This window comes from Orcinus orca, chromosome 16 (genome assembly GCF_937001465.1).
Source record: "Orcinus orca chromosome 16, mOrcOrc1.1, whole genome shotgun sequence".
Lineage (NCBI taxonomy): Eukaryota > Metazoa > Chordata > Mammalia > Artiodactyla > Delphinidae > Orcinus > Orcinus orca.
In genome coordinates, this window is record NC_064574.1 from 70,359,359 (window position 1) to 70,372,734 (window position 13,376).

Below are 13,376 nucleotides of genomic sequence, written 5' to 3' on the forward strand. Positions count from 1 at the left end.
AGCAAGCACTTTTCCAGAACAAAAAAGGGTAAGGGGTCTTCCTCTAACCTTCACTGTTTCCAGGAGCACAGGGCTCAGGTAAAATTCAACGCTATCATCACCCAACTGGGGATGATAATTATGATAGTACTATCTACAATTTTCATATTTTAAAAGTACCTCGGAAGTGCTTGGTGCATAGTAAATGCTCAATAAATATTTGTGAATCTCACCTGTGAGATCTGTGAGGCCTGGGTAAGTTGATTCAGTGTGTTTTCTTTGGTGCCAGCACAGTACCCAAGATCCACTGATCAGCTGAATTGGCCTTGAGCAAGCCTCAGTCTCCCTGACAGTACAGTTACTTTTTTTTTTGGCTACACCACGCAGTTTGCAGGATCTTAGTTCCCCAACCAGGGATTGAACCTGGACCCTCAGCAGTAAAAGCACAGAGTCCTAACCCCTGGACCATCAGGGAATTCCCACAGTTTCCTTGACTGTAAATAAGACATGATAATCTCCACCTCACAGGCTTGTGAAGAGAATTACACAACTTGGAGGAGTCTAGGGGGCCCAGACAATGCCTGACACATCTCTGGTAACCAGTGACAAAGACTCTCTCCTCAACTTAACTCTGGTCAGACTCTTCTGAGACCTCTTTGTAACTACACCTTGCCCTTGGGCTCTGTCTTTGAACTGCTTTGTCTAGTCTTAGCAACAATTCAGCTGGGTCAGTTTAGCAAAAATCCCTTACCCTTCATATCTGATCAAAATCCTTATCCTTCACCCTTGATATCTTATCACCCTGGCCTGCCATCAGCAAAAAACCTGGGACCTTGGTTGAGCCAAAATTCCCCTTACCCATTATGTTTCCTCTTAATAAGTTTCCATCCACTGACGCAGACCCTGCTCCTTGGCTATCAATCTCCACTTGTCCTTGCTGTATTCAGAGCTGTGCCCCATCGCTCTCCCCTATCACAACACTTCCACCCCTCCCATCGCAGCAGTCCCAGTGAATAAAGTCTGACAAATAAATTTTTCTTTAACACCAGTAAATAAATTTCCCTCCTATTTCCACGTGGATTCCAAACGCTGTAATGAGCAGAACTTTCTATCGCCTCTGTTCAATGCTTCAAAGGGCCTAGTCCTCGGAGACCATGGGGAGCGTGCTCAAAACCAAAACCCCAGCGACGCCCACACCACTCAGCACCAAGCTAGCAGGGGCAGAAGGACGGACTCTGACCCCTAGCCCGCCACTCCGTACTGAAACCCTGAGTCCTCCTCACTCCCACAGGCCGTGGATGCAGCACTTGGGGGTGAACTTCGAAAAGTCGGGATCTGCGACTTTCCGAAAGTACGAGTATTTGACCACTTTATCTCCCTGAGCCTCGATTTACCGCTCTCTAAAACAGAGAGAAAAATCCCAGTTGTACGATTAGATAAAATGGTAGATGTGAAGCTGCCTTGTACACGAAGTTATCGTTACAGAGGCAATCGCAGGTGTTACCCACTTGGAAAGAGAAACCGAGGCGAAAGCACCCTCCGGCTTTTAAACGGGGCGGGGCTGGGCCACGGCATCGATCACTCGGCGCTCCTCTAGGCACGCCTTGGTGATCGATACTCCTCGGGCAAGCCTCTGACTACTCGGAGACAGCCGGAGTATTCGGTCCAGAAGGAAAAGTCGTCGCCGGCCTCCGACGACTCGACACTGTCCAAACTCGAGACAGGTGAGTTTGAGCAACTCGAGAAGGCGGGCAGCTCTGGCTCCTTAGAAGCGGGGAGGCCGGGCTGAGAGGGGAGGACTGCGCAGGCGTAGCGTGAAGGGGTGAAGCAGGAAAGGACGGTCTCGCGCGTGCGCTTTGGAAAGCCCAGGGCGGCCCTTCAAAGCAGCGAAACTGAGCCGGGTGTTGGGGGGGTCGGGGGGCCAAGAACCTGGGGTAGCGCATGCGCTCTGAGAACGCAGTTTAGCCGTTCAACTGCAGAGTCTCCAGGGGTCGAAGGCCCTGCGCGTGCGTGGTGCACTTCTTACGCCAGTCGTTTCTTTTTGCGCGTGCGTGAGACTAGGCTGTAGTGTCCCTGCGTGGTTCTTGGTGTCGCGTTGATGCGACTCTAATGCACTTGCGAGGCTTCCGATTTCTGCCGTGTTTGTAGTGGCAGGTGGTTGCTGGCTGACCCTCCCGGGCCAGTCGTCTTTTGTCGGTCTGGAGCTAGGCCCACTGGGCACGCTTAAACCATTGGGCCCCAAATGTGGACCAAGGGAAATGAAGCCCCGGGGGAGGCGCCGGGGAGGGAAAAGGTGTGAGATCTCGGGGTGGAGGGTTGGTGGGTTACGTAGAGCCCGCCCAGCCCACTCGTCGTGGGGGACCCAGTGGGCCGTGTGCATGTGGCCGCCTGGAGGACGGGGGTGTCTAACTCGATAGGGGTTAATTATGAGCAGAGATGGGTCACTGTGCTCAACAAGTTTGGAGTAAATCCAGGGGCAGGAGGTGGGCAGGTGTTGGGGCCACACCGACGGCCCAAGCCCGATCCTGTCTGCTCGTTACAAGACTGGGCAGCCTGGTCCCAGAAAGCCAGATTGAGGCCGACGTATTCTGGGAGGCGCTTTAGAGTTTTAAAGATAACTTAAGAGAATTCTGGGATGACTGCGGTGGCTTCCTAGAAGGCTTTATTTTATAAACGTCAGGAACCTACTTAACTAACAGCCAACCAAAGGCCAGCTTACATAATGCCCTCTATCTGGATGGTGAATTCATGAAGTCAGGACCTGAGTCGGGCTGTTGTCTACAGCCTGTAGTTGGCTTCTTGGTGTTTAACGTAACCAGCAAGAAGCCGTTTATGAAGTTCAGATTAGGCCGGTTTATAAAGCCAAGACAAAAGCCACTCTGAGAGGTTAGCTCGTACAACCTTGGTCTGACCCCCTTTTCAAGATGATTTCCTGTGCCAACAAACAGTCCACTGAGAAGAGCAGTTCTATGCTGCCTGTACCTGAGCTTCCTGTGGAAGCTGTCTCATGTCATGAGACCAGTACAGACAAGTGGCACTCCAGAAGGTCAGTTTACAAAGCCAGGACACACGACCACTCAGGACACAAGACCTTCCTCTGGAAGATTTGTTCATTTAATACAACCTTTTATAAAAGGCAATTCACCTCTACCCTCACCCCCTTCAAAAAAGCCTTATGTAACCAAGAAGAAGTCTTTTAAGACCAATACCTGTCTAGCCCTAGGAGACTGACTTTAAAGTGAGGATACAAGGCCACTCAGGCTTTTTCATATGGCCTGTGATTATGGGGACCATGGGTCTCAATGTGCCTGGAATAATGCCAGTTTATGATTTGTCCCTGAAAACTACTATCAGTACTTCCAGTATTCAACTTGTGTAAGATGAAATTCCTACGTGCAGAAATGGCAGTTCCAAACCGTGAAAAAAAAAACATTGGCAAAAATGATGAGAGTAAAAAATTTTGCAAAAGAAAAACGTATATTTTACCAAGCTAAATAAAGAAAAGTCTTATATATAGCATCCTGGTTTGTATGATAAATTCCGTAGTTAATCCACCTATACCTACTAGAAGGCTGTTTATGCAACTTGCTTATCCCTTTTACGTGGAGCTCTGGGAAGCCAATGTAAAGGCCAGTTTGCAGTCCCACTCTGAAAGACAGTTCACACAGTTTACCCTTGATTCCCTCCTCTGGAAGCCTCGTTCGTTTAATACAACCTTTTATAAAAAAAGGCAATTCAGTGAGGAACTCTGGGAAGCAAATCAGTAAAGCCAGGCCATGAGGCTACTCAGGCTGATATCTTACTCCAGAAAATTGCTTGATACAATTGTCAAGAAACCTTTCTATCAGACTGATGTGTGGGGAATGCTGGAAGCCTGATTTGTAAAGCCTGGGCGTGAGGCCATTGAGAAAGGCAGCGTAATGTAGCCTCTGCCTGACCTTCAGTGGAAGGCCGTATCAACTGGTTGGTTGTTTGAAGGCTGCTGGTTACAGCCCACATGAGGCCAGCTCCTCTGGAAGGTTGTTTCACACAGCTGACAAGAAGGTGTTTCACCCAGCCAGGGAAGGACCTTGCTCCTGTAAGGCCATTTCAGATGGCTAACAGGAATCATGGAACATAGGTTTGTACAACTAAGACAAAGTCCAGCCTTCACCTGGCCCTCAGATGAGGGCCCAATATGTAATGAAGCCAGTTTTTAAAACAGGTCATGAGGCCACTTTGGAAGACTTTTATGTAACACGCTGTGGCTCCTCCTGGAAGGCTGTGTGATTCGGCAACTAGAAGGCCAAATCATGAAAGATTCTGGGAGGCCGATGGAACCAAGCCATACGTAAGACTACTCAGGTGGATGGTGGCCAGCATGGCAGCTCACCAGGTTGCTACAGGCTGCAGTTGTAAGCCCCCCCGGGACACTAGTGTTTAAGATCAATCGTGAGATGCGCAGGGCCGTTTCAGGTGGCTAACACAGAGGCAACCTGTAAAACCATTTTGAAAATGAACTCACAGCCATCCCGAAGCTCTCACCTCTGAAAGGCTGTGTCGTGCAGCATCAGCGTAAGTCTCTCTGAAGGCTTTGTTGTAAGACGTTCACTGAGGAGCTCTGGATTCAAAATAAATTACTCAGGCTATTTTATGTGGCCACGAAGAGGCTGTTCTGTACAGCCAGCTTGAGGCCCTCTCTCCCAGAGGGCTGGTCCACATGGCCATCAACCTGAGGCCCACCCCTCAGCCAACTGGCGAAGCAGCACATCAGCCGCCTTACCAGGCCAGTTTATGAAAACCAAACAGAGACCACCTTGGGAGGTCATTTTACAAAGCAGCACGTGGGGCCACCTTAGAAGCTGGCTTTGTAAGGCCTTTGCGAGGGACTATTTTGTAAGGTCACCCTGGGAGGCCTGTTTACAAAGGTTAAAATCTGTCCCAGGGAACTAGTTTATAGCCCATTTGAAACCCTCCAGGAGGCTATTTTCTAAGGCCACCAAGAGACCAATTTACAAAGTTGGTACGTAGGCCCCAGCAGAAGCCATTTTTATATTAAGGCAAACAAGTCGTCTTCTGGGAGGCCTTTTTGTAGACCTTTGTGAGAAGCCAGGATATGAGGCCTCTGAGGCCTTTTGCACGCTCAAGGTGAGATTTTGCGAAATTGCTTTATGAGACTCATGTGAGACACTCAGGGGATGAGCATTGAGGCCACCCAGGAAGGCCAGTTGGTGGGTCCACGTGCTGTTTTGCGTGTGGCTAGTGGATAAGACCATGCTGGAAGGCTGCACTGTGAACCTTTTTTTAAAAAATATATTATTTATTTATATTAGTATAGTATTTTTTAATAAATTTTTTTATTTTTATTTATTATTTTTGGCTGTGTTGGGTCTTCATTGCTGCACACAGGCATTCTCTAGTTGTGGCGAGCGAGGGCTACTCTTTGTTGCGGTGCGTGGGCTTCTCGTTGCAGAGCACAGGCTCTAGAGTGCGCGGGCTTCAGTAGATGCAATACATGGGCTCAGTAGTTGTGGCTCGTGGGCTTTAGAGCACAGGCTCAGTAGTTGTGGTGCACGGGCTTAGTTGCTCTGCGGCATGTGGGATCTTCCTGGAGCAGGGCTCGAACCTGTGTCCCCTGCATTGGCAGGCAGATTCTTAACTGCTGCGCCACCAGGGAAGCCCTGCACTGTGAAGCTCTTAACGAGACCAACACAAGACATTTATGAATCTTCTAGGAGGCTGGAGATAGAAATCATCCTGGCGGGCTTGGGCCAGGCCACTCAGGCTCTCTGAGTCCTGTCATGCAGTAAGCCAGCTGGGAAGGATATCCATTGGGAACCAGGGACTGAGCTGGGATCTACAGCTCCAAAAGCTGATGCAGTCCTCATGCCCGAACATGGAGAGTGTCTGAGTGGACACTGCCACTTACTGTGAAGTTTTGGACAAATTGCTTAATCTCCCAACTCTCAGTTCATTCATCTGTAAAGCCTCACACTGTAGAATTGTGAGGGATATGTTAGATAATGTACATAAAACATGGAGCATTGGGATTTCCCTGGCTGTCCAGTGGTTAGAACTCCGTGCTTTCACTGAAAGGCCCCGGTTTTGATCCCTGTTCTGGGAACTAAGATCCCACAAACCGCGTGGCACAGAAAAAAAAAAAAAAAAAAAAAAACCATGGAGCATTGACATGGCACATACGGAAGGGCACTGAGGTTGAGCTTAATCTCAGTTCTGTCTCTGCACAATCGATTGACTGTGGTCTGGACTTTTTTTTCTGGACTGTAGTTTTCTCATCAGCAAAATCGGAGGGTGGGGTTGCAGGGGAAATGATCACATACACCCCTGTCCACTTCACAGTATGGTGAGGAACAAATACAATTCGAAAGCGGTGCTGGGGATAGACTGCAGAACTGAGAAAAACTCTGAATTACTGCACTTACTTTAGGACAGGCCCAGGAAGAGGCACCTCAAAAATAATAACAAGCGAGAAAGGTACACCCTTCTCTTATGTGAAGTGATAGGATTTTCTCATCTGTAGAATGGGGAGAATAATAATTCCTTCCTCAGAGTTTTCTTGAGAGTTAACCCAGATGTGCAGCTTCATCATGTGCTGGCTTGTGATCTTGTGGCTCTGGTCCCTTGTTTATAAGATCATGGATTTGTGAGCTGGACTGCCTGAGTTTTAAATTTCTGCTCCACCTCTTATTAGCTGAATTGCTTTGGGACATCATTAACTTCTCTGCTTTAGCTTCCTTGTCTGTAAGATGGAGATGATAATACACAGAGTTTCTGTAAGAATTAAGAGTATATATAAAGGGCTTGGAGCACTCCTGGCTTTACAGCAAACGCTTTGTAAGTACTTTATCAGCTTCGTAGGGTCATTGTGGGGGTGAAATGAGGCAAGTATTCTGTCTGCTGAAATGAGCTGAAATGGAGCCCAGCAATGGAATGGCTTGTCCGAAGCACCCTCAGGGACCATATCTCTAGCATCCTTCACACATCTTTGTTTCTCTGTCTACTGCTAACGTCTTCACACACATTAGAGCTAAAGGGAACCATGCTTTCTCCTCCTGTTCTTTGGTGTGAGTTATAGATGGAGTCCCAGCATGTCCAGGAAATCTGGTAGGAGTGTTTATTATCTATTGCTGCGTAACACATCACCATAAATTTAGTGACTGTAAAACAACACACATGTATTATCTCTGTTTCTGTGGGTTGGGTGTCTGGACAGGGTTTAGCTGGGTCATCTACATCAGGGTCTCTCACAAGGCTCCAGTTATGGTGTCAGGGCTGAGCTCTCATCTGAAGGCTCAGCTGGACAAGGATCTAAGTGCCTGTGGTTGTTGGCAAAATTCAGTTCCTGGAGGGCTGCTGGACTGAGGCCCTCAGTTCCTAGCTTGCTGTTGGCTCTAAGCCACCCTCAGTTCTTTGCCACATGGGCCCCTCCAACAGGGCCACTTGCTTCATTGATGCGTGCAAACCAAGAAGGCAGTAGAGAAAGTCTGCCAGCAAGATGGAAGGTCCAGTCTTATGTGACCTGATCCCAGAAGTGGCATCTCGTCACTTTTGCCATCTTAGACCAAAAAGTAAATAGCTACACATACCAAACCTACACACCTGTTGGTTAGAGGCAAGTAATAATAGTTTTCTATTGCTGATATAACAAATTATCACAAACGTGATGGCTTAAAACAATAAAAATTTGCTAGCTTACAGTTCTATAGGTTAGAAGTTAAACATGGAACTAAAATCAAGGTCTCAGCAGGGCTGCATTCCCTTCTGGAAGCTCTAGGGGGGAATCCATTTCCTTACCTTTTCCAGCTTCTAGAGACCACCCACATTCCTTGGTTTGGGACCCCCTTCCTCCATCTTCAGAGCTGGCAACATTGCATTGTCTAACAATTCTGTAATCACGTCTCCCTCTGACTCTGACTTTAGCCAGGAAGGATCCTTTCAAGGACTCCTGTGTTAGGTTGGGGCCAGCCAGGTAATCCAGTATAATCCTATCTCACAGACCTTATTCTTCATCACATCTGCAAAGTCCCTTTTGCCATGTTAGGTAACAGACTCACAGGTTCTGGGGATTAGGATGTGGACATCTTTGGGGGACGTTATTCTGCCGACCACTCAAATCACAGGTCCTGCCCGTACTTAAGGGGGTTAGATAAGCGTGTTCGTAACAGCAAGCAGGGATCATTGGGCTCTCTTGCGCCTTAGGGTGACTTTCTTCCCTCACGAGAAGCGGAGCATGTGATGGGGCTTTATCACAGCAAGTCTTCGTTTTTGCCTTCACCATCTGCCAGTGGCTCTTGAGTGGCAGTTACTTTTAAGGGTCAAATAAGGTTCTTTTATTATTAACCACAGAAACCCTGGTTGACATAAGCAAGAAGAAATTTCTTGGGAGACTGTGGGGCCCACAGAATCGACGGAAAGCTGGAGACCTGGGCTTGGAAAGGACAAGAACTAAAGTGCATCCTAGGAATTGCGGACAATAATTGTGAGGCCCTAGCAAGAATAGTCTGGTCCAGAAACTGCCACTAGGACAAAATGAAATGCCAGCTCTCTCTGGTCAAGTTGACCTACTTAAAGTTCACATTCAAAGGAGGCAACTCATTGTCTAGCTTGGGTCACATACCCACCCCTGGGCAACATCCCACCAGACTGATCTCAGTGGGAATGATGGAATTTCTCAAAAGGAGATGGAGGTATGTTGTCAAGAAAGAGAAGAGGATTCTGAGCCACCAGAACTCAACAAATACCCTCTACTATGTTCTCTGCCATCTGTTTCCTCAATAATAGAAGGAAGTTGTTGCTTCATTCAGGGCAGGAACACTGCTGCAACTGGCATCAACACCGTAGTGGCTAAACACAACACCAGTTTAGTTTTTGCTCCGGAAGCATTCCAGTGTGGATATTCCTAGTTGGGGGGCTGTCTTACGGCTCTGCCATCCCCTAAGGCCTCAGAGTCTTTAGCTTCCAGCCAGTGGATAGGGAAAGTGTGGAGGATCATACAGGAAGTGTTTATGGACCAGGCCTGGAAGGGGCATACGTCACTTCCATTCATTAACTGGAACAAGGTGCCGTGGTCACATCTAATTACAAGTGAGAAATGGAGTCTGTGTGCCCAGGAAGAAGATGGAATGGGCTTTGGTGAGCTTAAAGCAAGAGTTTGTTTTTGTAGATAAAGTTTTATTGGGACACACCATGCCCATTTGTTTACATACTGTATAAAGCTGCTTTCACACTACAGTGACAGAGTAGTACCAACAGTGACTGTATGGCCTGCAAAACCTAAAATACTTGATATCTGGCCCTTTACAGATAAAGTTTGTTGACCCCCAGCATAGAGCAGTCTCTGCAACAAGCATGATGGTCCCTGTTTCTTAGTATCAGATGAGGTGGGGCATATAGCAGCTGTTAGTATAATACCTACAACATTGTAGTGCAAATAAATCACCAGAAGTTGTGAGCAGTAGAACCTATTCACATGTTAGTACTTATTCCTAGAGACTGGGCTGCCATCTGTATATACTGTGCAGGCTAAAGTCACTAAAGGCACCAACTGTGATAAACCTTTTCGTGTAGGATTTATGTATTTCCAGGTTTCCTCCAGAGACGTTAAGATCTCATTCTTTCAGTAGCCTTAATTGAGTGCCTACTGTGAGCTTGACTCTGCAAGAAGCTCAAGGGCTATTCAAACCCAAAACACTCTCAGAGCATCTTGGCAGGCTTCACATAGGGGATCATTTAAGTTGGGCCTTAAAGGTTGGATAGGAGTTTGCCGGAGAAGAGGGGTGTTGGAGGCATTTCAGACAAGAATAATACATGTTACTCTCTGAACAAATATGGGTCCGGTGCCCACTGTGTGCCTAGTGTTACGCCAGGCCCTGAAGATGCAGTGGTGACACCAGACAGATAGGGACCCTGCCCTCACAGGTGCCCTCACAGGGCGGAGAAGACCGTTGTTGAAGAATCAGTGCAGATGAGATGTGTGTTATGTGGGACAAGTCCGGAAGCCTTGGTAACCTATAGGGGTCCAGGTCTGTGCGTGGTCTCTCTCTCAGTCTCTCTCTTTTTTTAGGAAAATAGTTTATATATATTTAAAATTTCAGTGGTTGACATTTTGGCCACTGGATGTCATCACAGATAGCTTGTTTTCCCCCAGTCTTATTTTATGAAAATGTAGAACTGTAAATATGTAGGTATACAACGTGGTGTTTTGCTGTAACTTATCTTTCCCCCCAGCACTCATCGGACTGAGCCGGCTGGGCTGATGGCGGGGCCGGGCGCGCTCTGGGAGGCCCTCTGGGCACTCCTGCCCCGCACGAAAGAGGAGCTGAAGCTGGAGCTGGGAGAGAAGGTGGAGGGCAGCGTGGTGACGCTGCTGCAGGAAGCCGCTGAGCTCTTCTACGGGGACAGGAGGCAAGAGTGTCTGCAGACCTGCGAGGCGCTGCTCGACTACTCCTGGGAGAAGCTCAACACAGGGCCCTGGCAGCACGTGGACAAGGGCTGGCGGCAGGTGTACTCCTTCAGCTGCCTCCTGAAAGCCATGTGTCTGTGCGCGCCGCCGGGGGATGCTGCCTCCGTGGCCGCCGCCCTGAAAGCCTGCGACATGGGCCTGCTGATGGGGGCGGCCATCCTTGGGGACATCCTCCTTAAAGTCACTGCCGTCCTCCAGAAGCACCTGCTCTCTGGAAAAAGGCCCGCCCCCAGCCCGAGCCAGGAGCCGCTCGGCATAAAGGTATCCGGGGGCGGGGGGGTGGGCAACCGCCACTGACCGCACCCAACAAAATCCATCAGCCCTGTTTTCCTAGAAGTCACAGGTCAGCTCTCCCCTGGGCTGAAGCCCCTGGCATGCTGACCCCTCTGGTTGAAAAATGGCATCTCCATTGATCTGGAAATGGAGCAGCCTCTTGTCTCAATTTTTTTTTTTTTCCCAGTTTGTGCAAAAGCCGTGCCCCTTGGGGAGAGCAGGAGGGTGAAAGCTTTGTGGTTCCTGAGAGAAATGGCTCAGAGGGATTGTGTGGCCGAGCCCTGCAGCCAGCGGGAGCCCTTCTCTTTCAGCTTCTTCCTGGCCCCTTGGTTGAGGTGTCCCCCACTTTCCTGGCTGCCTCTGTCTCTGTGCTGCTGAGTTTGGATGAGATACTACAGCTCACGTGACTGGTCGGTCCTGCCGTTTAGATACTTGACCGTGTCCTCACTGGTGTTTAAGTGCATGTGAGTCACTGAGGGTGGTTTCCTCAGGCTTCACATCCCAGCACTGACACGCGGACCCACTCACAGCACCTCTGGGCAAGTCAGTCACCTCCTCTGAGCCTCAGTTTCCTTATCTGTAAAGTAGCAGAGTGCTGACCCCCGGAAAAAAAGGGCCGAGACTGTACTGGACACTGGGTGAGGGAGTTATGGGGTGTTTTCGACATTTTTCTAAATATTTTCTTGTTTTCAGAATTCCCTACAGTGAGCATTATTTTTCTATAAGAATAATGCAAATGGATGTCATAAATACACCATACATGTAACTGAAATAAAAAGTGAGCCTGTAAACAGGGAAGAGAAATTTGCAGCAAAGCTGTCAGAGAGGAGATATCTTTATTGTATAAGAATTACACAAATCAACAGGGGAACAGAAAAAACTGGGCCCCAGGAGGTAGAGAGACCAGACACACGAACAGACTGTTCACAAGGAGGAAACAGATCTGTTAAACATGTGGGAAATGTTTAACCTCACCTCTGGTTTAAACAAACAAACAAACAAAGCAGCCGTTCTTGGCTCTGAAACTATCAGATGAGATTTTATACAACACCCAGTGTTGCCAAGGGTGCCACAGGGCCAAGGGCATGGGGTGTTGGTGGACCTTTCAGAGGGTCGGGCAGACATGCGGATCAAGGGACAAATATCTGTCCCCTTGGACCCAGGGGTTGCACCCACCCTTGCCCCGGCCAGGGCTGTCCCAAGGGATATGGCGGTGGCTTCATGGCCAAGGTGGTGTTCGCGGTCTGGAGCGGTGTATACGGTCAAGGGGGTGGGAGCTCAGGCTCTGAAGGCAGCTGCCTGGGTTCACATTCCTGCGCCACCCCCCGCTGCCTGTGCCACCTCCATTCCCCTGCCTGTAGGAGGGGCTTTGCTCAGCAGCCTTACTGAGCCCCAGCGGTGGCCCAGATGTGCCGGGAACCAAGGGCGTGGTCCAGACGCCCGTCCTGGAGCTGACATTCTAGTGAGGCTGTGAAAGAATGTCTTCTCCCAGGTGGTGAGAAAGGTGGGGAGGCTGCTTCAGACAGGGTGGTCAGGGAAGGCCTGTCTGACAAGGGAGTACAGGGAAGTCAAAGTCTACACTGGGGACAGTGAGAAAAGAAGAGGCAAATACAAGGCCTCGCACATCGCCTGCAGGGAAGAATGTTAGCTGTTGCTGCTGCCACTGCGTGAGTGTTGAGAACGGGCTTGGGGTCCAGCAGGGGGAGCAGAGGGAGGTGACAGGTGCCAGGCGGCAGTGCTGGGTGCTTTACGTGTGAGGTCTCGTCACCCAGTGGGGTTTAACGTGTGGGGAAACGGGCTCAGAGACAGTAACTTGTTCAGGTCCCTCAGCTGGGAGATGGTTAAGTAAATGATGAGGCAGCCACTCAACACATTGCAAGGACTGAGTGGCAGCATGGAAACTACTTTAGAGAAATTATTGGACAGAAGAGGCAGAGTTGCTTATTCATCGTGAATCTTAGAGTGGATCAGAGATGCATATGTGTGGACAAAGTGGGAAAGGAACATACAGTAATGAGAAGAATCCTTGTATGTTAGATGGTGGAGTTTGGGATAGTAAGTTTTCCTCTATGAAAGCAATATATTAGTTTTATAATTAAACAAACATTTTAAATGAACCGGTAGAGAAGAAAACATCTTGGTATCATGAAACGTCAGTAGTCGCAGTAGCAGCAGTAAGACTGACAATAAATGTTAACTGTTATTATTGTTACTAATGACACCTCAGCTGTCTTACTACCATTGATGCAAATTCCTAGTGGAATGCCTCGAATTTTGGCCTTTCTGCAGTTGTTGCCATCTTGTTTTGTCTTAATTTTGAACAGAAAGCAAGGAATGACCACGTTCCGATTCCAGATATGACGTCAGAAAGCACGGTGCCCCGGCTTCACTGTCCATCCCTCCAGTATTTCAGGAAGCATTTTCTGGATCCAGGGAGGCCTGTGGTCTTGGAAGGTGTGGCCAACCACTGGCCGTGCATGAAGAAGTGGAGGTGGGTGTCTGCTGAGGGCGGTGTGGTCCCTCTTCCCAATTTAGCATCCCCAGAGACCCCCAAATTCCTCCTCCCATCCCCAGGTGAATACAGCCCCACAGACACTTCACTGGCAGTGAAGTGAGGTGAACGGCCGAGGGGCTGAACAGGCGTTAAAGGCACAGTGCTCTG

The 13,376-nt window shown here is 48.9% G+C and overlaps 1 protein-coding gene and 1 non-coding gene across 2 annotated transcripts in view; one reads left to right on the forward strand and one right to left on the reverse strand.

Moving 5' to 3' along the window:
• Window positions 1-381: 381 nt before the first annotated feature.
• TRNAK-UUU (transfer RNA lysine (anticodon UUU)) lies at window positions 382-454 on the reverse strand. The gene has a single exon. It is a non-coding gene; the product is annotated as a tRNA-Lys (tRNA).
• Window positions 455-1,565: 1,111 nt separating this feature from the next.
• The window catches only part of KDM8 (lysine demethylase 8), a 33,214-nt gene continuing 21,403 nt past the window's right edge, over window positions 1,566-13,376 (forward strand). Inside the window, exons 1-3 of the mRNA XM_004268598.4 lie at window positions 1,566-1,703; window positions 10,207-10,702; window positions 13,039-13,205. Of these exons, the coding sequence (XP_004268646.1) occupies window positions 10,235-10,702; window positions 13,039-13,205 (635 nt within the window). The 5' untranslated portion in view covers window positions 1,566-1,703; window positions 10,207-10,234. The remainder of the gene's footprint in view (window positions 1,704-10,206; window positions 10,703-13,038; window positions 13,206-13,376) is intronic.